At 38.4% G+C, this 25,741-nt stretch overlaps 2 protein-coding genes across 12 annotated transcripts in view; one reads left to right on the forward strand and one right to left on the reverse strand.

The window, feature by feature from the left end:
- The window catches only part of c2cd5 (C2 calcium dependent domain containing 5), a 31,542-nt gene extending 20,148 nt beyond the window's left edge, over positions 1-11,394 (reverse strand). For 6 of the 11 annotated variants that reach the window (XM_036584574.1, XM_036584571.1, XM_036584572.1 and 3 more), the window contains exons 1-9: positions 11,106-11,394; positions 9,883-9,992; positions 8,776-8,862; positions 8,504-8,675; positions 8,076-8,171; positions 7,737-7,892; positions 4,681-4,891; positions 1,479-1,633; positions 628-801 (exon numbers count right to left, since the gene is read on the reverse strand). In XM_036584574.1, coding sequence (XP_036440467.1) covers positions 628-801; positions 1,479-1,633; positions 4,681-4,891; positions 7,737-7,892; positions 8,076-8,171; positions 8,504-8,675; positions 8,776-8,862; positions 9,883-9,972 — 1,141 coding nt within the window. In that variant the 5' untranslated portion in view covers positions 9,973-9,992; positions 11,106-11,394. Of the gene's footprint in view, positions 1-627; positions 802-1,478; positions 1,634-2,341; positions 2,516-4,680; positions 4,892-7,736; positions 7,893-8,075; positions 8,172-8,503; positions 8,676-8,775; positions 8,863-9,882; positions 9,993-11,105 lie in introns of all 11 variants that reach the window. The other 5 variants (XM_036584578.1, XM_036584577.1, XM_036584576.1 and 2 more) reach the window with 2 other exon arrangements.
- Positions 11,395-15,777: 4,383 nt separating this feature from the next.
- tnni1c (troponin I, skeletal, slow c) lies at positions 15,778-22,234 on the forward strand. The gene is made up of 8 exons (XM_036584580.1): positions 15,778-15,854; positions 16,203-16,221; positions 16,549-16,587; positions 16,851-16,892; positions 17,414-17,545; positions 19,556-19,645; positions 19,730-19,912; positions 21,807-22,234. The coding sequence occupies exons 3-8, from the start codon at positions 16,564-16,566 to the stop codon at positions 21,906-21,908; spliced, it is 573 nt and encodes a 190-aa protein (XP_036440473.1). The 5' UTR covers positions 15,778-15,854; positions 16,203-16,221; positions 16,549-16,563; the 3' UTR covers positions 21,909-22,234.
- Positions 22,235-25,741: the final 3,507 nt, after the last annotated feature.

Genomic DNA, 25,741 nt, shown 5'->3' on the forward strand with positions numbered 1-25,741 from the left:
TGGTGCTAATGTCCGAAATAATGTATACGGTGCAATGACCATGATTCTGATACGAAGAGGTTTGAGAAAAGAAAAAGTTGTCCTTTGTGCACAGAATTACAGAGAACATGAACAAACAGCGGGTTTTGGATGTTTCTCTATAACAGTCATCGTCAACACCCAGTCCAGAGGCCTCAAACTCCCACCTATGTTTGGAGCATCACTATCAAAAGTAAGTGTTAGCGGGCAGATTATGAGACTAAAACGTCAACTTTGAACACATCTCCAGGCCCAAACACTAAGTTTGGCAAATGACAACGTTCTTTAAACCACAGCACATCAGACAATGTCTACACTTCCATTGCCTGAGAGGGTTCTGAATCAAACTAATTAATTAAGTACATGCGAGTGAACTTTTGTTAATTAAAACAAATGCTTTTGAACCACACAGCAAAACCGTTTTATTCTACCCGTATGTGAATGATCACTCAGGCAAGTACGCTGGCTAATGTTTGCAAAAACCTTTGTTAGTTCAATCCTCAAAGAGGAATTCGAATTCCTGTTAAGGGTCAATTTAGGGTTGGCCATACTGCGTGCACTCAGTCGGGAATTAGGGGGGTCACAACGACAGGAGTGGGTGTGTCCTACCGGAGGCTGCCAGTAACAGGTCCTCACTGAAGGACACGCTCTTTCTCAGCATGGCTGTGTCTGACTGGCTCACATGGAGAGGGGGAGGAGTTGTACTCCTGAGGGCCTTAGTAGTGGGAATGGGTGAAGATTTAGATTGAAGGGTAGGAGAACTGGGAGACAGACAAATCCTCGCTGAGGGAAAACGAGAAGAGAAGAGAAGAGTATGGAAAAAAGAGGATAAGGAATGGAGAGATCACATGAGAATGAAGTAATAATGAAGCAGAAATTAATTATGAAATAAAGCAAGATAGAGTAAGAGGGGAAAAAAGACAGACAGCAAGAGAGACAACACTGAAGAGGAAGGCTTGGAGGTATTAAACATGAGGAATGTATTTCAGTTTTTAGAATGGAATTCATGGCTGGTAGATGCCACAATACCTGTGACGACATTAAAAAATAATGCTTCTGTCTTATGTGCCTAGAAAATACAACTAATTAATGTTACACCATCAAAACAGCTCATCACTATACAATATACCATGACTTTCCTCCTACTTAATCATGGCTTACCCCTTTTTTATATCACTTTCTCTCATACATACCCACACATACAAACAAAATATGGACCATGGACCAATATGAAAAATAAGTAAAAATAAATATGATTTGATTAAAAATAAACACAAAAGCAAACTCAAACAAATGAAGGGAAAGTGTGGTACCTCCCGCTCTCTGCGATGGTTGGTGCAATGATCAATATGAAGCCTGACACTGACCACAGGGCTGACTGTCCAACTCTGTGAGTGCCTACCAGATGTGTAGAGAGCGTTAGGTAGATCTGGGTGGAGCAGGGATATGAATGGTCTTACCAGTTTTGGGGGTGAGGCTGAGCTCCGTGTCGGAGGAAGAGGACTGGCGGCTGTAGGACTTGGAAGGGGAGAAGGAGGAGAAGGTTTGGGCTCTCAGAGGGGTGGGGGGTCCGGAGGACAACGGGACACCAGGGGCCTCCTCCCCAAAACCCGCCCTGTCAGAGCAAGGAGGAACACACTCAGTCTGACACCCACTACGTACACACAAAGGAAGTGCACGTGTGTGTGTGTGTCTGTGTGTAGATGTATGTGAGGGAGGGAGAAAGATTGAAGGTAAAGGAGAGAAAAGGCTGAAGGGGAGAGGAGAGTGCTGGTCGCTTGCTGCTGGACAGGAAGGCTGTGGGGATGGTGGCAGGAGAGAGCGGACAGGCGAAAAGAAACAAACCAACAAACATGAATCCAACACAAGAGGAGGAAAAGAACAGGCAATACCAAAACAAAAAAATGACAATACAAAGCCATGAGATGAAAAAGCATTTGTTTCAGCTAACCAAAGCACAACGCTCAGCTAACCAAAGCACAACCCTCTGATAACGGCACCAGAAATAATATGAACGCCGACTTCCCCCCTCAACTGATTCAACTAGCCCAAACTGACAAATTTAACATCCCTGTTTACTACCAGAAACCACACGCGCCAGCTAAACCCAGACATCTGACTGGCTACACTGTGTGAGCTTAATGCAGCCCACTGATTGGTCAGAAGCATATTGTGGGGCAGAGCCTTAGCTGCAGAATAGGTTGCTTTGGCAGCTGAAGGGCAGGTCTTGTGATGTCATAGCCATCTCGTCCAATGAAGAGGGGGTGGTGAGAGACCTTTTGCAGGGTCGTGGTGGGATCATGGGGTCGTGGGGGGTACCTGCCTACACTGCCTGGCTCTGGGGCCGTCTGAGCTCCTGTGTCTGTGTTTCATACCGGCGAACAGCAGGGTTGGCACGGAAACGGAGAAGCCCTGAGAGAGACGGCTGCTTGCACTGTGAACCGGACTGCTGTGAGTGGAGCGACATCCAAGAGCAGAAGGAACAGCCTGCGGAGAGCTACACACACACACAAACACACATACACGTGTGTTTCATACATTCATACACGGACACACAAAGGCACACACAAACTTACACACACACACGCGTTTTTTACACTGCACACTTAGATACACAAAGCACATACAAACATGCCATACTGTGCAGAAGTCAGAGACCACATTTCAATTATTTAAGTTCCAGTTAAATAAGCCATGAAGTACAAAATATTAATTTTTCAGGAAATATGTCTGAGAAGATTAGAAATAGAACAAAATAGGAAAAGTCAAAGTGAAAAGAAAAGAAAAAAAAACAGATTTAATGTCCAATGTCCAAAACGGATAGATAGACAGATAGATAGACAGATACATACATAGATAGATAGATACTTTATTGATCCCGAAGGAAATTTAACAGGGGTTCATCAAATGACTAAAATTTATAGAGGTGACTACAAACTAACGGCATCAGTTAAACACTAAAGTTTTCATCTTTTGAGAGATAGGAGAAAAATCAAGCTCAACTCTTGCTTTAGATCTGAAAAAGTTCAAATCTATCCATCCTTCCATTGTGAGAAGACACCACTATTGGTCTGAAAGGGTGTGTAGCTGTGAAGAAGCTGTTAAAAGAAATTAGACAAAAAGAAGAGAATCTGCACTAGAACACTGAAACTGGACACCTGAAATGTGGAGTGAGTTCTTGCAGACAGATGAGTCTAAATTTGGAAACAGAATTACTTGAACTGTGAGACCCAGACAATGCACAGCTTCTAAGCCTGAACTCTGAGGGTGTGGAAAAAAATCCCTGCAAATTTCTTTGAAAGACTCCAAGCAGGTCTCTCAAAAAAAATGGAAGCTGTAATGGCAAGGCAATGTAAAGGCAAAATGTGGACACACTAAAAAACTGAAAAACCGCATGTTTTGTTGATTTTCTAAGTGAAAATAAGCCAACACAAGTGCTACACGCAACTTAAATGTGCAATTTCACCGCTAATTTTAGTGCACAATTTCTATTTATTTGCTGAATTTAACATAGTGAAAAAACTTTGCGCAAACCACATTTTATGTTTTATTTTTTCCCAATACGTAAAATTCAGAAAACACACAGTAACTGTGCATTAAAATGTGCAGAAGCCAAAACTTTATCTTTATCTAGATATATATTTTTTATTTTCTTTTTTCTTGACACTGAAAAATGAACAACTTAATGGCCGTTTTGACTGGAAACTAAATAAATGAAGGTGGTCTCTGACTTTTGCATAGAGCTGAACTGGATAAAACTCACACATACACACATACATACATACATACATATATAAAGATGTGTGGAAATATACACGCACAGACATAGAGTACATACACAACGACAAACCCATCCAAGCAAGCAGACACAGAAAGAGGAAAGTGCAAAACACACAGAAACTTGCAAACAAAAAAAGAAGGAGTAGAACACCTTCCCTCAACTGCTGGGCAGATGAACAAAACACAGTGGCTGGTGTGGTTAAGAACACTAACACTCACGCACTCACATATGCTGCGCAAAACAGACTGTAGACACAGGACCGGCGCAAAAACGCCCAACTCGGCACGCCACAGCTGCAACTTCATCACAGCCCACTAATGCAAACATGCAAGCGCAGGAAAGAAGTTGCGTGCAGGAGATACAGAGAGAGGGCAGACAGAGTCAATGGGAAAGAAAGAAAAGAGAGAGCATGCAGGGGAAGGGAAGGCATGGTTGAAGGTGTGGAGTGTTTGTATGTTGAGAATATATTACAGTAGAACATACTCATAAAACAAACAAACCCTCTCACACAGACAAAACAAGCTACTGCACAAACAATATGAGCGCATTTACTTTCACCTAATGTTTCAGAGGTATCCCTGCTTAACTAATAAGAATGCTCTCCTGAGATGAAAACTGCAAAACAGTTCAGTCCATTAATGAAGCAATTACCTTTGGCTAGTTACCATTCAATCCAAAATATACTTGTACCTAAAATATTGGTTGAACAGGGATAGCTGTATATAGTTCCATCCATAGTCGTGTCTTTCTAAAAACAGCGCAAGATGTGGCACTTTTTTATTAATGTCACCTACATAATTAAACAGAGACCATTTTTGGCCCATGCACAGAGGCAGGGGCACTTAATGCATTTTTGTGCAGAAACACAATCACTCACTCACTCTTTTATATCTTTTGATGGAGACGAGTTACAAGGGTTTATGGCTGTTGAAGGTGTGTATGTGTTGCTGAGTTTATCGAGTGTGCAGGCAGTGCCGATGGCACGAACAACAAGGCCGGATTCCCCTTCCAGGTCAAAACACTGCAGGTAGCCCACCACTGCATTCCCACCCATCTCGAGAACCTTCAGACCAATCTTCCTCTGGAGTTCACCTGCAGAGAGAACCAAACACCATGACTAGTGCTGGATGAAATGTGATCATTTCTGACAAATTTTCACGATCTGATGCAATCTTCCAGCTCGGGAGCTTGGTTAGAAGCGATTAACAGCACAAAAGATCTGGTACCGTGAGAAGAGAAACAAGTCTTTAGCCTTTAGCTCCTGATGTGATCAGAGGCCTTCTAATAATTTCAGACATTTTATTTTTACAACTCAAATCATTCATGAGTAGTAACATGGTCAGTGGTGTAATTCAGGCAACAGCCAATGAACAGCCATATGGCACTTTCTTTACCCCCATGTCTCTTTTCTCAACCCCATGTTCATCCCCAGTTTGTGTTTCTTCTTGGCTCTTGTGTGTGCACTGAATGCCAAATGGAGTCCGGGCCAGTTTAGGCTTGTTTGTATCATGTAATAACAAAGCGATCTGAGATTTGAAGTGCTTTTTCTTAGCCAGAGCTCATTACATCTGTGATACCCTCTCTCTGCCTAATCGTATAGTGTGCGCACCCTCAGCGGGGGTGGCACCACACCTCCAAAAGTGATGGGGCAAAATGTTTTGTTAAAAAAATTAAAATAAAAAAAATGTTAAACAAAAGTAGAGTATCAATGATTTATACTCAAATTATGAAGATAACAGTTCCACTGTTAGATGAAGAATGGGAAATGGCTCTTTCTAGCGCTCATTTCTCTTCCATATGGCTCAAGCCTTGCCGTAGTGCTACATCACCTACATTTCTCTAAAGCTAAACAGCAAAAGACCAACATTACATGTGGGATGCTCTCCATTTTAAAAATCTTTAAGACCATAAAACATCACTTTTCAGCTTAGGAAAAAAAAATCATGCTAAATAAATATTAAAAATACAAAGCAATTATTACCTCAGTAAACATTCATAGAGGTGGCAGATGAGACAGTGTTTTCTACCATTACAGATTTTATTTTCTACTTACTTTAACATAGTACAATGTCTTGTTCCTCTTTTGAAAATTGAGCTGCTTAATTTCTCCTCATATTTTTTCATGTGCATGCACACAGGGACTAATTATAGTTTAAGCATCTAACCCTGGGTTAACAGAGAAAGTCGTTAACCACTTTTGTGTCAAGAGTTAACTGTGGTCACATTCTAAGCTGAAACTGTGAAGCTGGGTTTGGTGTAAAAAGAACAATTCACACATCTGTCATGAGATAGTGGGAGAAAGGTTCTGATTGGCTGTTTTTACCAGCTGGAAAAGCACGGCTGCAATAGTCGTAATTTAAGAAAGAAAACAGATTATTTTAGCTGTCTGGTCACGAGTGCTAGACTATCCCGTCACAAATGCTAAACAAGTGGCCAACAACAGTGCTAAACTATTTAGTTTCTCAACAACGTCAGCTTCATACAAACAGCGAACATGAGCTAGCTCAGTAGGTCAGTGATTGATCACACCACCTTACTGCCGTCACTCCTACCACATCTATGTCAGAGTATATCACAGTATTCAAACACCAGCTAGCAGACAACCGGATTTCTCTATTCTATCGTAGTAGTTTGAGGGGTGAACCGCAATATATCTGACGCCCGCTGTGGAAAAGCATTAACTGCAGTGTTAACCAGACAAACAGAGTCCTCCTTTTAGCTACGTTTAAACTGAAATTGGCGCTTGTGTGTCTTGTTTGATCTACAGTAACATCAAAACACCGTGTTGTGCGAGTGATCAGGCCCAGTACAGTTACGCAACTTATCTCATCGCTCACACTTGGTCACAGGAGAACAGATCGCCGATCGCTCCACTCAAACACTCCACGTTTTAGACGTTGCTAAAGTATATTCTCTCTATTCATGTCAAAAAGCCCTAGAAATACCAGAACATTTTAAATCAAAATCTGTCTTCCTCTGCCAAGAAACTAAAAATGGGTCGTCACTGGATCTTCCAGCAGGACAATGATCCAAAACATATATCCAGAACAACACAAAAATGGTTTAACAAACACAAAGCCAAACTTCTACCATGTTCATCTCAGGCCACTGATCTACACTCCACAGAAAACCAGTGAGGTGAGCTAAAGAGGAGAGTGCACAAAAGAGGACCCAGGGGCCATGGGCAATCAGGAGAGATTCTGTAAAGAGGAATGGTCTCAAATTCCCAGCTCTGTATTCTCCAACCTTACAAGACGTTACAAGAGAAGACTAAGTGCTGTTTAATTGGCAGAGGGAGGCTGTACAATGTATTAAATGCAGGGGTGCCAATAATTGTGGCACATGTAAGGTTTTGTTAAAAATAATTATTACTTGTTGAGGGATCTTTTTTCTCTAAATAAATTTACCTCAAAGTCTGAATATTTCTATTTTTTTAAGTGTGAGATTAATTCATTTTCTTACAACAAATTTCAACTTCTTACAAAACATTTTACTCATCTTCACTTAGGGTGCCAATAATTGTGAAGGGTACCCTGTAAAAATATACATATTATGTAACATATATTCTGTTACTGAATTTTATCAATACCATCCAGCACTAACCGTGACAAAAACACATGCTCACTACAAACAGCCAGAGCCCTCAAGTCAGTTCTGCTGCTCTGGGGGTGTGTCTCTAAAACGCAAACACGTTCAGAGTATGCAGTTGCAGGCTAGTTCTGAGCCCCCAATCGGTGGGAACACCAGCCCTAATATTTTTAAGAAACGAAACGTTTCAACCAATGTAATAATCTCCTGTTGAAAGTTCAAATGTGTCCTGAACTTCTTTAACCTCTGTAACAATCAATGTGTGTTCAAGTAATGAATCTTCTAAGCACTGACTGGCCTGTATGCACTGAGGGAAGATCAGCGATCAGGCACATGTGAGCTTTTATACCTGACATAAGAGAGATGAGTCTTTGCCGGGCCTCGTTGGAAGCTCGTGGGGTTCGGATGCGGTCAATCCACTGGTACTCTGGATCCTCATTTACTACCAGCTCTTCCACAAAGCCATGAACCATCACAGCGCGGTAACATCGTGGGATAGATGTGGCTGGCATGCAGAGATGGGAAGAGAGGGAGAAAGCAAACCGAAAGAGTTAAAGGCATACAGCCTCTGAGAAAGATGAACAGAGCCAGACAGCATCAAGCAGAAAACAGAACAGACAGAAAAAGGGGTCAAAAGAGAGGAAAACGTAAAATATAAGTAAGTGAGAAATATGGTCTGGAGGCTTACTACAGAAGAACTTGACTCCGCAGGAAGACTGTCTGAATCGGTTCAGGTCATTGAAAAGTTCCACCTTAACTAGTACATTGATCTCCCCTCTTATACCTAAAAACACACACACACGATTACTACACAAACACCATATCACCACATACAGAACATGCATATAGTGTTGCAGACTGTTTACTAAAAACATATTACATGTCAAAGCACTTAAACAAAAAGGGAATCAACAATCCCATCAGACAGCCTCAACTTTTAAAAACTAAGCAATTTTGGTTTCAGATGCCTCCTTTAAGAATCATTTATAAATGTTAAGTGACATTAAGAGTTAAAGGATGTTTAAATGTAACAGTAATGGTGTTGTTGAACTCCAGTGATTCTACCCTGATTCAAATGAACCTTCAAAGGAAAAAAAATACACTGCAGATACCCACCATGTATGGTATCATAGATGGGAAACCAGCCAGAGATGACTGTAGCAGCTTCACTGGAAAGTAGCGGGTCAATATCGATGTAAACCTTCCCTATCGCATCATTAGCACTGTATGTATCATGATCCAGAACAGTTATTTGTAATGGCTCATCCTGCAAATCCTCATCATCCACCTACAAAGAGAGAAGGTGGGCGGTGTAAGCTATTTAATTAAGTTTCTGTATAAGCAAAACTCATCAAATAAACAAAACAAAAATATAAAGTTAAACTCACCTCAAACTTAAACCACTCTGAATTCCATTGAGGATTTAGAGACTTGGGATACACATCAGTTTTAAAAGTTGTGTTTCCAAACTTCACCTATCAAACAAAAATACTGTCAGTGTGACTGCAGGTGTCTGTACATAAAGCTGTACATACATTGAAAAGTCTGTAAAGCTGTAAGTATGTTACATATAGGCTATATAAAGCTTCAATGCTGGAAATGTGTTAGAATGTCAAAAGCTACAAACATGCGACTGAAGCTGTATGTGAAGTTGAACATGTATTAGAATGTACGTAAAGCTGTAAATGTGTGAAGCTGTATGCAAAGTTGTGCACATAGGGGGCACAGTTGCAGGGGGATCTGTAGGGGGCCTAGACCTACTCAAATTTCTGACTGCACCTTCAGGTTTCCACCTTAAATAAATAGAACAGACTGATGAAGCTCTCCTTAGATTGCCAACAATTTTCAGTGGATGCTATCAATATTGATGGTACATTGGTCATGTACCATTAATGTTTTACACAAATTCTGTAATAAGAAACAGAATAATGCATTTTATCCCAATGCCAACATGCAAAAAAGAGCAATGGTCTGCTCAAAGTTAGAAGTAATGCTGACAGTAAAGTAAGTAAATGCCTAGTGTCAAATTTTAGGCCTGTAGTTAATCAGTCAGTATCCACTGTGGTATTCTGTCAGCAAGGCAGTTAAACGCAAAGTCAGCAATCTTTTGTATTTTAAATATTAATTTTTATCTTTCTGGCTATGGTAGCTACAATATAATGCAGATGACAATGACTGACATCCTCAATATAGCAATTCCTATTTAACATAATGCTTCATAGGTGGCCCCACAACATGTAACCAGGCTCCACAAAAATAAAATTCTCGCTATGCAACTGGTACATTTTTCACAACTGAAGGTGTAAGTAAAACTGTAAATGCATCATGACTGAAGCTGTATGTAAAGCTGTAAATGCATGACTGAAGCTGTATGTAAAGCTGTAAATGCATGACTGAAGGTGTATGTAAAGCTGTAAATGCATGACTGAAGCTGTGCGTAAAGCTGTAAATGTGCGACTGAAGCTTTATGTAAAGCTGCACAAGTCTGGACTCACCTCTACGAAGGCGTCAGTGAGGTCACTTGCACGGTCCATGACGGGCAGGTGTCTGCCCGCCACAATTTTGGCCTTCAGTTTCCCTGGCATGTTTTTTACCTACACCAGACCTAAAGTCACAAAACAAGAACCAAAACGTCTGAGATGTCGTGGACCTCCAAACATTTCTAACATGCTGCAGATGCTGCAGACAGGTATGGGTCGCATGTTAACGTCAGCTGCATCTGACAGACTGGGTGCATTTGAAACAGGAAGGGAAATCTAAGACCTGCACAAATTCACACAGATTTAGTTAGTTCAGCTTAATTTTAACGTTACCTGACACTTCAAATCACCATTCGAGTTATTTTACATTTACCTATAAGTGAACGTTACATGTGTAGAACGCAAGCGCAGCAACAAAATCTAAGAGTATGTTTTGGTTTTGTTTATGATTCAACAAGCAGATAAACTATGTACAGTAAGGTTGGAAAGGCAGAGGTAACTACGACATAGCAGTAACAGATTAGTAACTCCACTTACAGCGACACATATTTGTTTTGCTTTATTCGTTACATCCCACATAACCTAACTAAGCAGCTATATTTTTTGACAGGCTTGGCTAGGATAACTGTCAGCTAGCTTAACACTAGTTAGTCAGGTGGCTAAGCTAATTAGCTTCCTAGCGTTACAAGCTAAACCTGTGAGAAAACATTGGTTTTGTCATGGACATCGGTTGCATAAGGGTCAGCTAGCTAACTAGCTTAGCTTCTCATTAGCCGTAACAGTTACACTAAGACCTGCTATCTATCTAAGCAACAGTGTTCTTGAGCGAGTCGAGTCGAGCCCCAGCAGCAGTACTGTAGCAGTGGTGTGCCGATTCTGAACAACACCGGTCCTTAACGGAGCCTCCAGAGAACCACACACACTGCGTCGTAGGCTGCACCTTGCGCCATAGCATTCACAATGCTGCAGTCAGCTTCTTATTCAAATTTTCCCGTTCCACCTTAAATGGTGCAGGAGCTACATTCTGGCGCATCAGGCTCAGACGCCAGAAGGTAACTGCTGCACTATTTAAGGTGGAACGGGAACATTTTAATAAGAAGCTTGACGTCAGCTTCGTGTAGCATTCATTATTAGCCAGTTAGCAACACAGCTAACGCGACTCTGACTTTATGCCCGTATTAAGGCAGATTTTTTGCTAACACATGCGCATTGATTAGCATTTAGCTAACGTTACTCACTGGAGCTTGGCGTTTCAGCAAAGCTGCAAAATACCGCAGCGTTTTCAATTTGACGTTACAGTCGGTCCATCGGCCTAGCGTGCCTTTCGATCCCATAACACGAATTAAAACAGTATTCCTGACGTAGAGGATTGGAAAAGCACTGCGCTCCGGTTATTCTGTAAAGATCATGTCGGTAAGTTAGAAAAGTATCAATAAAAACTGCGGTGTGTTCGCTAATAAAGCTCATTGGAGATAAACACACTGCAGTGGCGTTACATGCCAACGGCGACAGGTAGGAGGTTCCATTCAGGGTTGCCAAGTTGCACAAAACTCATCCTGTTAGTCTTGATTTCGCTGCATAAATTGCCCTTAGCACTCCGGTTATTAGTGTTTAGGATATGGACCTAGAGGTTTACCGGGTACTTAAGTTAAATAACCTGTCCAAGAAGCTTAGTTTAGTTACATGATCCAGAATACACACGACAGTAAAAAAGCATTGTGGCTGGGTTCATCGAGTACAGTAAAGTTATATTACACTAAACACACTCAAGGTGTGATGCGGCCCACACAAGTGCACAGAAGCCACCAGAACTGGGCATCAATAGGAACAGAACTTCTCCAAAAAGCAGACTTGCTCTCATGTATGGTATATATCTGATTTTTCTCTATGTCCCTGACCTTTTTATGTGTGTAAGCTTTTATGCAAAGTGCAGGACATAATCTTGGGTCATGAAGTGCTATTTATCAAAGTACCATTGAATCATTACTCTACTTACTTTGAAAAAGTAAGTGGGGCCTCAGGGTCAAAATACATTTGATTTGGCCTGCTAGAAACTTGCCCCAACCCAGTAAACAACTCCTCACCCAGTAAAAGAACAAACATATTTGTATTATTTAAATTTTTTAGATTTATTATTTTTCTATTATTAAAAAAAAATTCAATTTCATAAAAAATACAATTAATTTATTATAATTAAATGCAATTTCACTTTAAGTACTTCTATTTGGAAGTAAATCATACAGTGTAATGTATAAAATAAGATCTAAAATCAGTTTTTTGTTTGCCATTTTGCAATCTTTGGCCTATCCTCTTAGCACCACTCACTTCAAAATTACCAACATGGCAACACAGGGAGTCTTGTGAGAGGTCTTCCTCGGTAGAGACAGTGGCCAGAGGAGCACAAGGCCAGAGACACTGCTGAGCCAAAGGGCTTATGTCAAACCTGGGATGGGAATTATCTAAAGACACCCAGGGCTGATTACTTGATCCTGAGTTGAAACGTTATCAAATCCTCAACATCTGCAGTCTCACTGGGCTCGTTATTTCACCTCATACATTAACATGGACACCTCACAAGTATCATGAATGTAAAGTCAGAGACTTAAAGACTAATCCCTTTGAATTTCAACCAGGAGACAGACAATCCTACAATTGCATTACTATTATTACACACACACACACACACACACACACACACACACACACACACACGCACACACACACATTGCCTGATCTATTTTCAGTTATCCCTTTGACTAGTTCACCTACACAGTTCACGCACACATGTGCACACACAAACACAAACACACACACACACACACACACGACCTGTTTGACTTCCATTTATTTCTAAACCACTTGCATAAGCTGATCTCATGTAATATTAAGATCATACCTGACACACTTTTGATTGTGTCACTGTGTGCTGCAGAGGGTTGGATTTGATTTTAAATGCAGGTTTAGTGTCATAGGGATTTTTACGCTGTTGAGTTGTCTTAGGTGGAAATGTGCTAATAGTAACACAATCACTCGGAAATGCCTGAGAGATATCCTCATTACTGTCAGAGGCTTTGGTCTTGTGTACATGGGCTCTGTCAGTGTATGAGTGATGGACGGCCACAGTGGCACATTGCCGCATAGTCTGGGGAGCAGGCATGCCTCGCCGCTGACCATGAAAAGGTTACTGAATAAATAGCCTATACAGCTTTGGTGTGCAAACCAAGACATACAAGCGTCGTCTCTATATCAGTCCAAATTACATCTACAACATCGAACATTTACTATACTACCTTCAGTCATAATAATTTAAATAGTTGCTTTATTAAATATTTGTCTGTCGCTTGCATTGTGCCTGCTTATCTGTCTGTCTGTCTGTCTGTCTATCTATCTATCTATCTATCTATCTGTTGATCTTTTTTCAACATTATATGTATTAAGCTTTAAAATAACAATTACAGTATTAAATAATAGGAACAAAAATATCAAGTCAAAGTACAGATTCATACTGTTGATACAGTTACAACAGTTCAGTTCTTTACATTGTTAATCTGTGTAGCAACACATTTTAGAGGGAGTTACTGCTCTGCAGTGTTCAGCTGGTGCGTGTTGCTCATTATTTGTAGCATTGCAAACTGTATATTTGCTTCACCTCACACAAAGGAAGAAGGCAGCTAAGTCTCTGTCACGTCTCTGCAGTCTTTAGATGTGTTTTAAGCAAATGACAGATATGGAACACTCCCCCACCCCCCGCATTCCTCTGCAGTGTCGTTATCTTCCCAAGAAGTACAGTCACCTGGTAATCAGTGCTTGGATACTTTTAATGGACTAACCCTGCTCCTTATGACAAACCAAAACTCACAATTCAAAAATAAACCACAGAGTCACCACTTTAGGTGAAATTGAGTTATTGTTGGTACTGTCGTTTCAAAGAGTGTTTTTAAGTGTCCATTTCTGGTCAGTATGACTATCATCTTTTTGCTTTTCATTGGGGACATACAGCACTAGTGATTGTAATTATTTGATGTTCAGGTTTATGTTTGTGTCGGGTACTTATAATACTCCTACAATGATGTAGAAGAGCATTGTTTAATTGTTAAAACCTTGTATCTTTGAAATGTCAACTTTTTAAGAGAAGGAAAATGTTTTTAAAGGAGCAGTGGACTGGACAATTAGAATTACACAGTTGTTCCCTTACCCCAAATTTAGTCAGTTGGTTAAGAAGTGTTTAGTGTCTTAAGTTTTCTTCCGTAGTTTTTTGGCCACAATTATGCTTGTTATGCAGCCCACCAGATGGAATTAGAATCCACACTCTAAATTAAAATCATACCATCGGACCATAATTGCCATTTGCAAAATAATGATTGACATGACGCTCAACCAATCACTGCTTGGTAGCTGTCTGTAAGCACTGCTTATTCTGATAACCCTGCTAGAAAAAACAGCAAAGACCGGCAAAGTGGTCACCAGCAAAACCAGCATATGTTGTGTTCTGGATGCTGGTGTGCTGGCCAACCAGCATGACCATGACGGGGGACCAGCTAAACCAGCACCAGACCAGTATAAACCAACATAGACCAGCTCAGACAAGCATGCTGGCCAAACTCTTCAGAACAAACCTGCAGTGTGTTGCCATAAATTATTATGCTAAGAAATGGAAAAATGTTACTGAGGCACATATAATTTAGACACCGGATCATCTGGAGGGCAGAGTTGTTGTTAATTCATTTCTGAAGCTGAAACAGTTTTAGATTAAACTGTGTAGAATACCAAGCTTCACAGCTCAATGGCAAATTAACAAACAGCTCTTAGGTTAGCTAAACCTTATTTGGGTCACTGCATTTGCTAACACCCATTTTAATATGATATCTAATAATAAATGACCCTGCAGAGCAATGTTAGAACCACTTAGCTAGCTAAGTTAGCTTTTATTAACTCAGCTGCTGACATTGCTGACAGTTTGATGACAGAAAACGTAACAGAAATTGTTTTTGGTGACATCGACTTCTATTATATTAGCTTTGTAGCTCCAGTACAAAACTGAAGATAACAAACATTTCTTGGCCAATCAGCTATGTTTAGGATGAGGAGAAAATTGTGTAAATTTGATTTATTGATAAACTATTGCTTTAACCCCATAAAATCCCAGGCTTATTACACACTAAGGCTTATTATTCAGTAACTACAGGGACTTCAACGCAAACTGTCTGGGCTATTCTTAGGTTATAGAAGCATGGAATAAAACTTTGGGTGTGTCGACGAGCCCCGACCATTTGAGGTCTTAACTTCAATGTGCGTTAACATAGCAAGGTTTTGTTCTAAGCAGCCTTGGGCCATCTGTATTAGCTTATTCATCAATAAATGTTTACACAGTGTAAAGGGCAGCAGGCATTTTCAAACTAAGTTAAAATGAACAGCTGAAAAAATGGAGTCACAAGGATTTGATCTGACAGTGATGTGATGTTTGTATTATTATTATTTGTTTATAATACGGCCTAACAAGGTATGGACTTTATGACCTCAACTTTTCTTGTAATTTATGATTGTGTCTAGCTTGGTGTGGATAGGTCTGCTACATTTAGTATTGTTGTTTGCTCTGTGTATTGACCCCTAAACACTGTCCTTTCACATCCGCTGAAGGCTCTGTATTGTGTGGGTGTGTTTTGCTGTGTTTAGAATGCTCATGAAAATATATACAGTTTTTGTTAGATGTAATCGAGCAGAGATTCATGGTTGACTTTTTATGGTCTTACTGTGTCCTTGTGTGACAGGAGAAGAAATGCAAGGCCTGGCAAGTCATCACACACACACACACACACACACACACACACACACACGCACACACACACGTACAGAGGCAGCTGGTCAGGTCATCGGCATTGCTGTCTGTGTGCTATAATTATTTACCTGCCATCTGTCACACATAAAACCCATTGTCTCTGTCTGTGTGCTTTTAGTAGCTCACTCTGACTCCACAGACAGCAGCTCAGGTACTGTAGCCTTCTTTACATTCACTTACACTTAACTGTGTAGAGAGACTGCATTATAGAGCTCTGTGCACTGCTGTTGTGTATTATAACTGTAGATGTGTTATCACTTTTTCTGGATTTAAAGAGAAGGTGAGATACAAAATAAGTCATTGGTTTTGTAATAGTACCTCTTTGAATGAGCTAAACTGTGTAGATATGGTGCTTTTTACATGTTCCAAGTAAGGAATTCATTTTACCTCATTATTACAGCTTTTATATAGCATCTTTTATATATCAGTGCGCAGGTGACTAATTGTCTTTGTGTTCTTTGTGCTGATATGAGTTCTTGTCTTTTCCCCCTGATCTCAGGTTTCACAATGGCAGATGAGTGAGTATATTTTTAAATACATTTGTCTTCTGCAAACACCTCTTAATTCTAATCATCCCACCAGCAAAAGTGCAAATGTATATTTGCTTCATTTTTATCTACATGAACATTAATATTTGAGGTCAGTGTTTGGATTTTCTCCTGTAAAACTTTTCTCCTGTAAAATCTTTCTCATTCCTCTGCTCTCTTTGTCCACTTTCTGTTAAAACCTCTACAGTGTAAGTGCTTTTGAAGATTCACAATTTTTTACATATGCAATATATTTAATAAAACTAAATCTGCATAAAATATGATAATAATTTATCTTTTTCTTTTACATGAACACAGGACGCCCCCAGGCCAATGGCCCCTCGGGTTCAGGCTAAGGTACTTCCCTCCAAACCTGAAACACTGAAATGTGTTTAACTGAAATATCACATAATGTCACTTCTATTGTGTTATTAAATTGGGTTATAACCATACTCAAACCTTCTGTAGATTGTTGTTAATTTTCTACAAAGTTTTCTGTTTTAGTAGACTTTTTTTATATAATTGTTACATAACATAATTTGACTTTCTACATAAACTAATAGGAGCAAAACTCTAATAGCAACTGAAACTAAAATGCTGAACTGATTTTTTTTTTGTAGCCTAAGTCGAAGATCTCAGCTTCGAGAAAGCTCTCTCTGAAGGTGAGTTACATTTTTTCCGAATACTCTCTTGTTATTTACATATCAGGGCTAATTTAATTATCTGATCTACACTTCTGTTTAAAAGTCTGGAATTATTTGGCATATTAACAATGTTTTGTTGTTTTATATACACAAATTACTTCTAAGATGTGAATTTATATATTGCAAACAATATAAAACTAACAAAATGTATTTTTAGATATTTCAGGATTTTCAGGATATTTCAATATATCAGGATTTCTGTGAACAGGAAGAGAAAAAAGAACGTACAATAACAATGTAAATAGCAATTTATATTATTTTTTCAGTCCTTTTAGAATCTTCTAAAACATGAAGCATGTTCCCTGTAGAGGATGTATTAATTTATTTTTACGTAGAAAATCAACAAAACATATAATTTGACTTTTACATCTAACTGTATAAGTGTAGTGTTTTGTGTTGGATTCATGTTTTGAGGAACGGTTATGTGGTCAGTTTGCTGCAGTTGTTTATATGTATTCTGAGGGGTGTTTGTGTGCCAGATTCTGCTGCTGCAGAGAGCGATGGAGGATCTGGAGCAGGAGAAAGTGACCCGTGATGAGGAAAAGGTCCGCTACCTGGGCGAGAAACTCCAACCTCTACAGATGTCCGGTCTTGCAATGGACGAGCTACAGGTGCGTGAATGGAGGCTTAGTCGATGAGGTAGAGAGAGTAACTAAAATAGACCACAGTGACCACATTGCTTAAAGTAATCAGGCAGTGATCAGTGAAGTAAACAGTGTGAATGTGGAGAGAGTCACACAATAACTGTACATTAATCACATTAAAATCTAGACAACACAGTAACAAAACATCAAACCTAATCATAACAAAAGTAGCTTTAAACGAAAAGGGAAAAATATTTTTAACTTTAAAGTATGAAAAAGTAATTTTAATAAATTTCTGTTGATCCATTAATTCCACTGAATTCCACTGATGTTTCTGAATTTCTGTATTATTAAATCATTTACATGTAAATAAAGTCATTCAGAGTGGTTTGAAGTAAAATGTGGCTTTCTAGAGAAACTTGTTCACAGTGGTGCTGATAGGAACCAGACGTTTGAAGTAGTTAATGCCTCTAAAAGCTCCTTCACAGAAAGTTAGGACATTAAATGATTACAGATACACTGCCTGATTCCTGAAGAACTGTTTTATGACAGGTTTATGAAATTTTTTGGCTTAAAACATAATATATAAAATTACATTTATGGTGCAGAAATACATGCAGGATGTTGTGAGACAAAATAGTTCCCAAAGAACATATTTCTTTTTCTTTATACTATTATTTTGATATTATCAATATTATATATAAAAAGTCAGAAGACAGGTGGAGGTTCAACGGTCATTGTGGATAGTAACTAAAATGGCTATATTTGAGTTGTAGACATCACAACCTCTGGTTCCTATCACCACCACTGGAGTTGTATGTTGTACGTGGGGCAGGGGGTGCGATCGCACTGGGGCCCAATGCACAGGGTCACACGGTAATTTCTGGGTCATGCGTGTACAGTTGTGTCAGTATTTATATGAGGAGCCCAGAAAGATGTGGTATGCAAATGTTTGGGAGCTTCTGGACAAATTACATGTGTTGTTGATTGTCTAGGTGAAAATAAGTTAACACATGTTCTACCCAGAACACTCTTCTTTCAATACACAATTACTTTGCTGAATTTAACATACTGAAAAAAAAAAACATCAAATGTGGCCTGTGCAGAAGTTAAACTCAGCAAAGAAATTAGAAATCCTTCACTAAAATTGGCAGAAAAATGCCATATTGAAGTGTGTTCTCTGATGGATCTGTTCTCAGAGGATGTGTTAACTTACTTACACTTAAACAACAAAACATGTAATACAAAGTTGTAACTATGTAAAACATAGTTTTGCATATGACTGCATGTAACCACTAAACTTCCATTATACAGCCCCAATGTTTAATTATTTCCCTTTAATTTATGATGCATTTCAATAGTAGTAATCAATCACAACATGCATGTAAACAATAAGGTTAATGTTAGATGTTAGATGCTAGTGATCGGCTTTGAGGTGTAATAAAAGTAAGTAAACAAGCAAATAATAGTGGGCCTCATTCACCAATATCTTCCTAAGTTTCTTCTTGAATCTTAAATTGTGGAATTGTGCGCACCTTTGTGTAGATTCTGTTCTTACCTAAGAACAAATCCCAAATAAGAAAACACTGGCAAATGTCAGAATCTTTGTAAAAATGCATTAAGAAGAAATTTCTTCTTAAGAACAGTTGGTGAATGAGGCCCAGTGTTTTTTTATTAATTTTTTTATTTGAAAGTAATTTTTGGATGGGGGGGGCATTGTTTTTTGTACCGGGATCCATAAGCCCCTAGTTACGCCACTAGATCCACTCATAATGAAGTGTTCACTCCACATAAACGGCAGCTGGTGTCAAATGGTTTAAAAAAAAATGGAAGTACGAGGTTTTAATCTCATAAATGGCCAGGGCCCAGAAGCAGGCCCAATGTTTTATTACACACTTCTAAGAATCTTCTGAGAATAAGCTCAGCCAGTTTGCACTGAAGTCCCTGTAGTTACAAAATAATAAGACTTAACATGTAATAAGCCTGTGAAACGGTTAAAAGGATAATGACATGATGTGTGTATGTGTCTCTCTGCAGAAACTGTGCAGACAACTTCATGCTAAAGTTGACGTGGTGGACGAGGAGAGGTACGACATTGAGGCCAAAGTCAACAAGAACAACAAAGAGGTGAGTGTAGAAGGCTGCTCGCATCTTCTGCACTCTGAGATACTATATCATCCTGTACAATCATAATCAGTCTGTGTGTTACAGATTCACGAGCTGAAGCTAAAAGTGCAGGACCTCGGGGGTAAGTTTAAGAAACCTGCTCTGAGGAAGGTGCGCGTGTCCGCTGATGAAATGATGAGAGCTCTGCTGGGGTCCAAGCACAAAGGCTCCATGGACCTTAGAGCCAACCTCAAATCAGTCAAGAAAGAGGACATTAAACAAGAGAAGGTATTTGAACACACAGACATAATGAGATGAACAAGACAACTCCAAAACATTCACAGAGAGGGAGTAAACACTCTTACATTAAATGATTATTGTTGTCATAAGAAAACCTTTATCTTTGAAATGTTAACTTTAGTATTAGTGATGTAAAAAACAAACAAAAAAAAAGCTTTTCACATATTTTACTGGTTCATCTTTTGTGGAAAAAAATAAGCAAAAATGGAGTTGTGAGGTTTTCCTGATCCCTGCACATATCACTTTGTCACTATATTGCTATACATAATCTGTCACTATATTATTATACATACCATACCATATTGTCAGGTAAATAACTTGTCATAGTAAAAAAGTTTTTCAATAATAGCTTATATAGTGTAAATTCAAATGTCATAAACTAGACACCAAAATGTAATCGACTTATACCCATTTTCAAAAAGTGGAAAAATGAAAAAAGGAAAAAATTGAGCATTACTAAATGACTAAATAATGAACTGATTTATAAACCCAATTCCAAAACTGTTGGGACAGTAGGTAAAATACAAAACGGTAATTTGTAAATCCACTTTGACCTGTATTTGAATAAAATCAGTATAAACATAAGATATTTAATATATGTAATATTTTATGACACTTATTCTGAAACTGATGTCTTCAGCATGTTCCAAAAAAAGTTGGGACAGAGGCAATTTAAGACTAGGAACATTGTGAAATGTTCACAAAACATCTTAAACGGGTGATGCAATAATGCTTGGACATAAAAGGATCCAGGAAAGGCCTCGTCCTTTATGAGCCAGGATAAGTCGGGGCTCACCACTTTGCCAAAAATGCATCAGCAAAAAATATAACAGTTCAAAAATAACATTCCTTATCCAGGGATTGCAAGATTTTAGGTATTTCACCCTCTACTATGCAGAATAACATCAAAATATTTTGGGAATCCAGAGAAATCTCTGTGATTAAGGGGCAAGGCCATGATCTCCTTAGAGGGAATGGCAGTAGAAGTAACCTGCCCATGCACCATTAACGCTGAACACATTTTAGAACAAAATATGCTGCATATTAGACACGATCTTTTTCAGGGACGCCCATGCTTATTTCAACATGACAACACCAAGCCACATTCTGCCTGTTGCAAACAGCATGGCTGTGTGATCAGAGTGTGGGTGCCAGACTGGGCTGCCTGTCTCCCATTACAATGTGTGACATATTGTAAAGCACAAAATATGTCATTGTATTTTGGCCCTGTACTGTTGCACAGCTGAGGACTTAGGCGACGGAAGAAGCTTTTTAAAAACGAATCAGTTTGGGTTTTCAGTACCCATTAAAGGAAAGGTGATGTAACAATGGTGCACATGTTCCTGTCCCAACTTTTTGGAATATATTGCAGGCATCAAATTTAGAATGAGTGTATATTTACAAGAGAACAATCACGTTAAGGTAAAACATAAAATATTGTGTTTTTGTACCATTTTCAATGTAATACAGGTCAAACAGAATTTACTAACCACTGCTTTCTTTTTTGGACATGGGCTTGTATTTATTTATAGTCATTTCCTGTCATAAAATAACTATGAAAAGCTATCTGCCCAGTGAGATTTGTTCATTGCATTTAAAATATTCTGGAAATTAATTTTAATCTCAATGTTATACAGCCTTCTCAATCATTATGAAGCTCCGTTCATCTTTGAAATGTTCTTAATTTTAGCGTTTTCTTTACAGCTTAATTTCTACAGAGCTTACAGCCTGTTGTAATCTCTAATCTAAAACATTAACATTGTATTAGAGTAGTTTTATAGCATGTTATTTGCAACAAAACTGTTTTTACGTTCTTGAAAATAGTGATTCCAAACTTTTCAACAGTATGTCTGACCAACCGATGTGTATGTGTGTTTGGCAGGTGCTGACCACTGAGGTAGGTGACTGGCGTAAGAACGTGGAGGCCATGTCCGGTATGGAGGGCAGGAAGAAGATGTTTGATGCTGCTGGAGGAGGACAGTGAGCAGTGTTTATAGTTTTGTAAATATGAGTGTGTGAGAGACTTGATCTTGTTTAAGCTGTCAGAGCTGCACTTGCTCATGCTTGGTAGATAATTCTCTCAAGAATGTAAGAGCTTACTTTTTCCCATGTGATGTCAGCTATCATTTCATCTCCATCATCTCACCACAATTATTTTCATTTCATGGTGTAAGACCACAGGTTTTATCTGGAAATGATGACTTGAACTGAACCAAACGCACATAAAAACACAATGTCATTTTTTAAACATTTTCTGAGTGGACCTTCTGGAAAAACTGTAAATGGAGAAATAAAAACATTTTGATGTCAGTGTTTGTGATTCATGATTGTGAAGGCATACATGTAACAAACACACATGCACTGCCCCCTTCCCCCAACATACACACACACACACACACACACACACACACACTCTGTATAAGAATATCACTGCGTCACATCACAGCAGCTGTCACGATGAATCACGATGAATGGACCAATAGAAATGCTCCAAAAAATTACTTGGAATTACCTTCAAAGGGAAGAGTGTTTTTCCTTCTCCTGTAAAGTGTTTTACATGATTTTACATGTTTTTTTTTTGGACAGTGATGAGATGCAGCTTTGTGTTACTGAATTATTTATTATTATTATTTGAGTTTTACCACATAACTGAGGCATGATGTCACTGTTAGTGTCCGCTGAGGGTGACCACCAGCCTGGAAAATTCCAACTGTGTGAGCCATCTTAACAATTGCTTTTGTGCTGAAGGACAGGAGGGTGTGTAAGGCAAGTGTTCTGTCAGGGGCTGTGAATTATGGTGTGTGGGTGTGTTTTATAGATTTACTGGTATATTTTAAGAGAGCAGTTTAGGAGCTTCCTGTTACTAACCTCAGCCAACAAACTAGTGAATCGGCAAGACGCAGAGGCTTCACTCACTTTACTTGATAGACAGGATCATTTTCAGTCCTTGAAAGTTTGCATATAGTTTATCCTGGTGGGTGTGTGTGTGTGTGTGTGTGTGTGCCAATGTCTTTACTCATCTTTTATAAACAGGTCCAATGATAATAATAGTTTTAATCAGGAAAAGCCAATGATTATCATTTCTGTCTCTCAACAGGCAAAGTTTATACTAGTCCGATAAAGCCTAACAGAGAAAACACACAGGGGGAAAAGGTGGAAAATGCCCCCTTTAAGAACAAAGTCCATTTACTGTAAAGCTAAACTATATCTGTGAGTGAGTGAGTTACAGGATGAGATAGAGATAGTTACAGGATAAACCTATCCACACTTAGGGAAAATAACCTAGAACAGCAGTCAGTTTTGTTTTCAAAAAAAAGAAAATCTTGTAAAGAGGCATCTTGCTACTCCTACTCCGAAATGAAATTGAGGACTTTTAATTTCTAACCTAAATGATTCCACTTCATTTTAATAAACAAAAACAAATGACAAAATAGCAACATTAGAAATACTTATTTTGTTCATTAATTAAAATGTTACCATGATATGTTAGTTACATTATCTTTACATAAATTCACACATAATAATAATAATAATAATAACAATAATAATAATTATTATTGTTGTTATTATTATTATTATTATTATTATTATGCAACACTATTAATTTATACAATGCAGCGTCATTCAGTATTTAATTGTTAAGTGCAAACTGACCAAATCCACAGATTTGGATTGAGCAGATCTTTGCTAGTGGAACAGAAGAATCCAGAAGACTTTCTAGCAGACAGATTTTATTTAATATAACATACTGTGCAAAAGTCTTAAATCATAAACTTGGCAATAAAAATGTTTTGGTTTGTAAAAACACCACATATCATTAGAATCAATACAAAGAAACATAAACACAGCAGAAAGTAACATGAATTTCTTATTTTGAAAGTAGTTTGTATTTTGTAAGTTAGTTTAAAGAATAAAGTTTGGTTCCAGATTTTTTCCTGAACACCACCACACAACATTCAGAACTGATTGAGCCAAACCAGGTATTGGATGATACCTACAGATAATACTGGGCTGCCATGAGGAGGTTTGGAAAGGCTTAAACAAACACATTGACATACATAAAATCACTGCATATTGTATTAATGTTATATGTATTTATTATAACATTAGCGTTCTTCTGAGCAAAAAATGCTCATTGTCCAGAAAGTCTAAAGCTTTTGCCCAGTATTGTACATAAAAAATAAAATAAAATCTGCTGTACTTCATAGCACAAAGTAAACAGCATCTGCCTGAAACCATCATATGACAATTTTTTACATTTATTTTTCCTGTGACTAAGAAAAATGACATACCAACAATTATATACATAGGTATATAAATATATTTGACAACATTTTTTATTTCATTGAAGACAGATTGTTGAAGACAGATGAGCAGCAAATCTCTTAAAACCAAAATAAGGTATTTCTTTAGGTTTAGTGCACGCGGCTTGACTCTTGCCTGTATCTGTCCTTACTATAGACCCTTTTATATACACACATATAAAATTAAATATGCATAAAGCCAATGCAACCTGACTGAATTCATACAACTAAATAAGCTGGAAATAAGGAATAACATTTCCTGATTAATTTCCCTTTTTTGCAACAGAAAGCAAAAGGCACTTTTGAGTCAGTATGGTATTTTCCACTTTTCCTGAGTCAGATCATGCAGCAACTGCTACTAATCACTAGTCCACTTACTATTAAACAATAAAAGACCATAAACAAAGCTGTGCTAAATCCATAGATTTTTTAAATCTTCTAATTAATCTTCTCTTAATGAGGCAGATTGAGTTTGCTGCGACTAATTAATTTACGTATCTGAGTAATTCTGCACAGTGAAACGTCTGAAACAATATGATTGCTACCACTCCTCCTTGGAATGTGAATAAGCAGAATGTTATGTATTGCTTCTGCACTCGTCAAGCAAAAAGGTTTTTCTTAAGACAAAGGCTACTGCCTAGGTTCCACTCTGTCCATGCTGATTAAATCAGAGGTGAAGTGTCTTGCAAGTGACTTGCAATAAGGCCTGCAGGCTGAAGGCACAGAACTATTGCACCTAGTTGGTTTGATCACTGTCCAGCTGAACACCCAGGAGTGACCAACACTGGTCCTGGAGATCTAATCACCCTGCAGAGTTCAGTTTCAGTCCTCTAACATAATCATAACTTGATTCACCTCATTTACAGGGACATTAGAGGTAGGTGTATTAATAGAATGGTTATTCAAAAAAATCTAAATGAATCAAACAATTAACCCCAATCGTGTTTGCCGTCCAAAGTTGACTTCTTTAGTATTGTCGTGGAGCTGCGAGGCTAACATAGCCAAAATGTGTAAAAAATCTGTTATATAAGCCTTGCATCTCCAGCGCAAAACTACTATTGGCTGCATATGTTGGGGTTCAGGCGAACAAACCATGCCAATGTGATTTTTAAACCAAACTGGACCAATCCTAGAAGTTAGGGTTGGAACTAAACCAGAAACACTACAATAAAAGGAGACAGTTTACTGGATGAAAAATGAATAAAAATGGCATCTGTTTATGAGAAAACTCAGTTAGTTGTTTAGCTCTCATAGCAGTTATAGTCCACAGAAATCAATGTGTTTGACATATATTTCAGACACAAACTACATGGAAGCTGATTGTTTTTGTTTGAACAATGTGCATTTAAACGTTAACCTTTTTACCCACCGTTTGAAAACTATTACAGAAAGAAATACAAATATATGAAAATAAAAACACCTTGAACACTTTGTAGCTTTCTTCACATTTTAGCAATGTTATCCGAAAACATTGCATATAAAAAGTAAATAGGTCTCTCTCCATTCAAAGAGC

The sequence above is a fragment of the Colossoma macropomum genome, unplaced genomic scaffold (assembly GCF_904425465.1).
Source record: "Colossoma macropomum unplaced genomic scaffold, Colossoma_macropomum, whole genome shotgun sequence".
In the NCBI taxonomy this organism is placed as follows: Eukaryota; Metazoa; Chordata; class Actinopteri; order Characiformes; family Serrasalmidae; genus Colossoma; species Colossoma macropomum.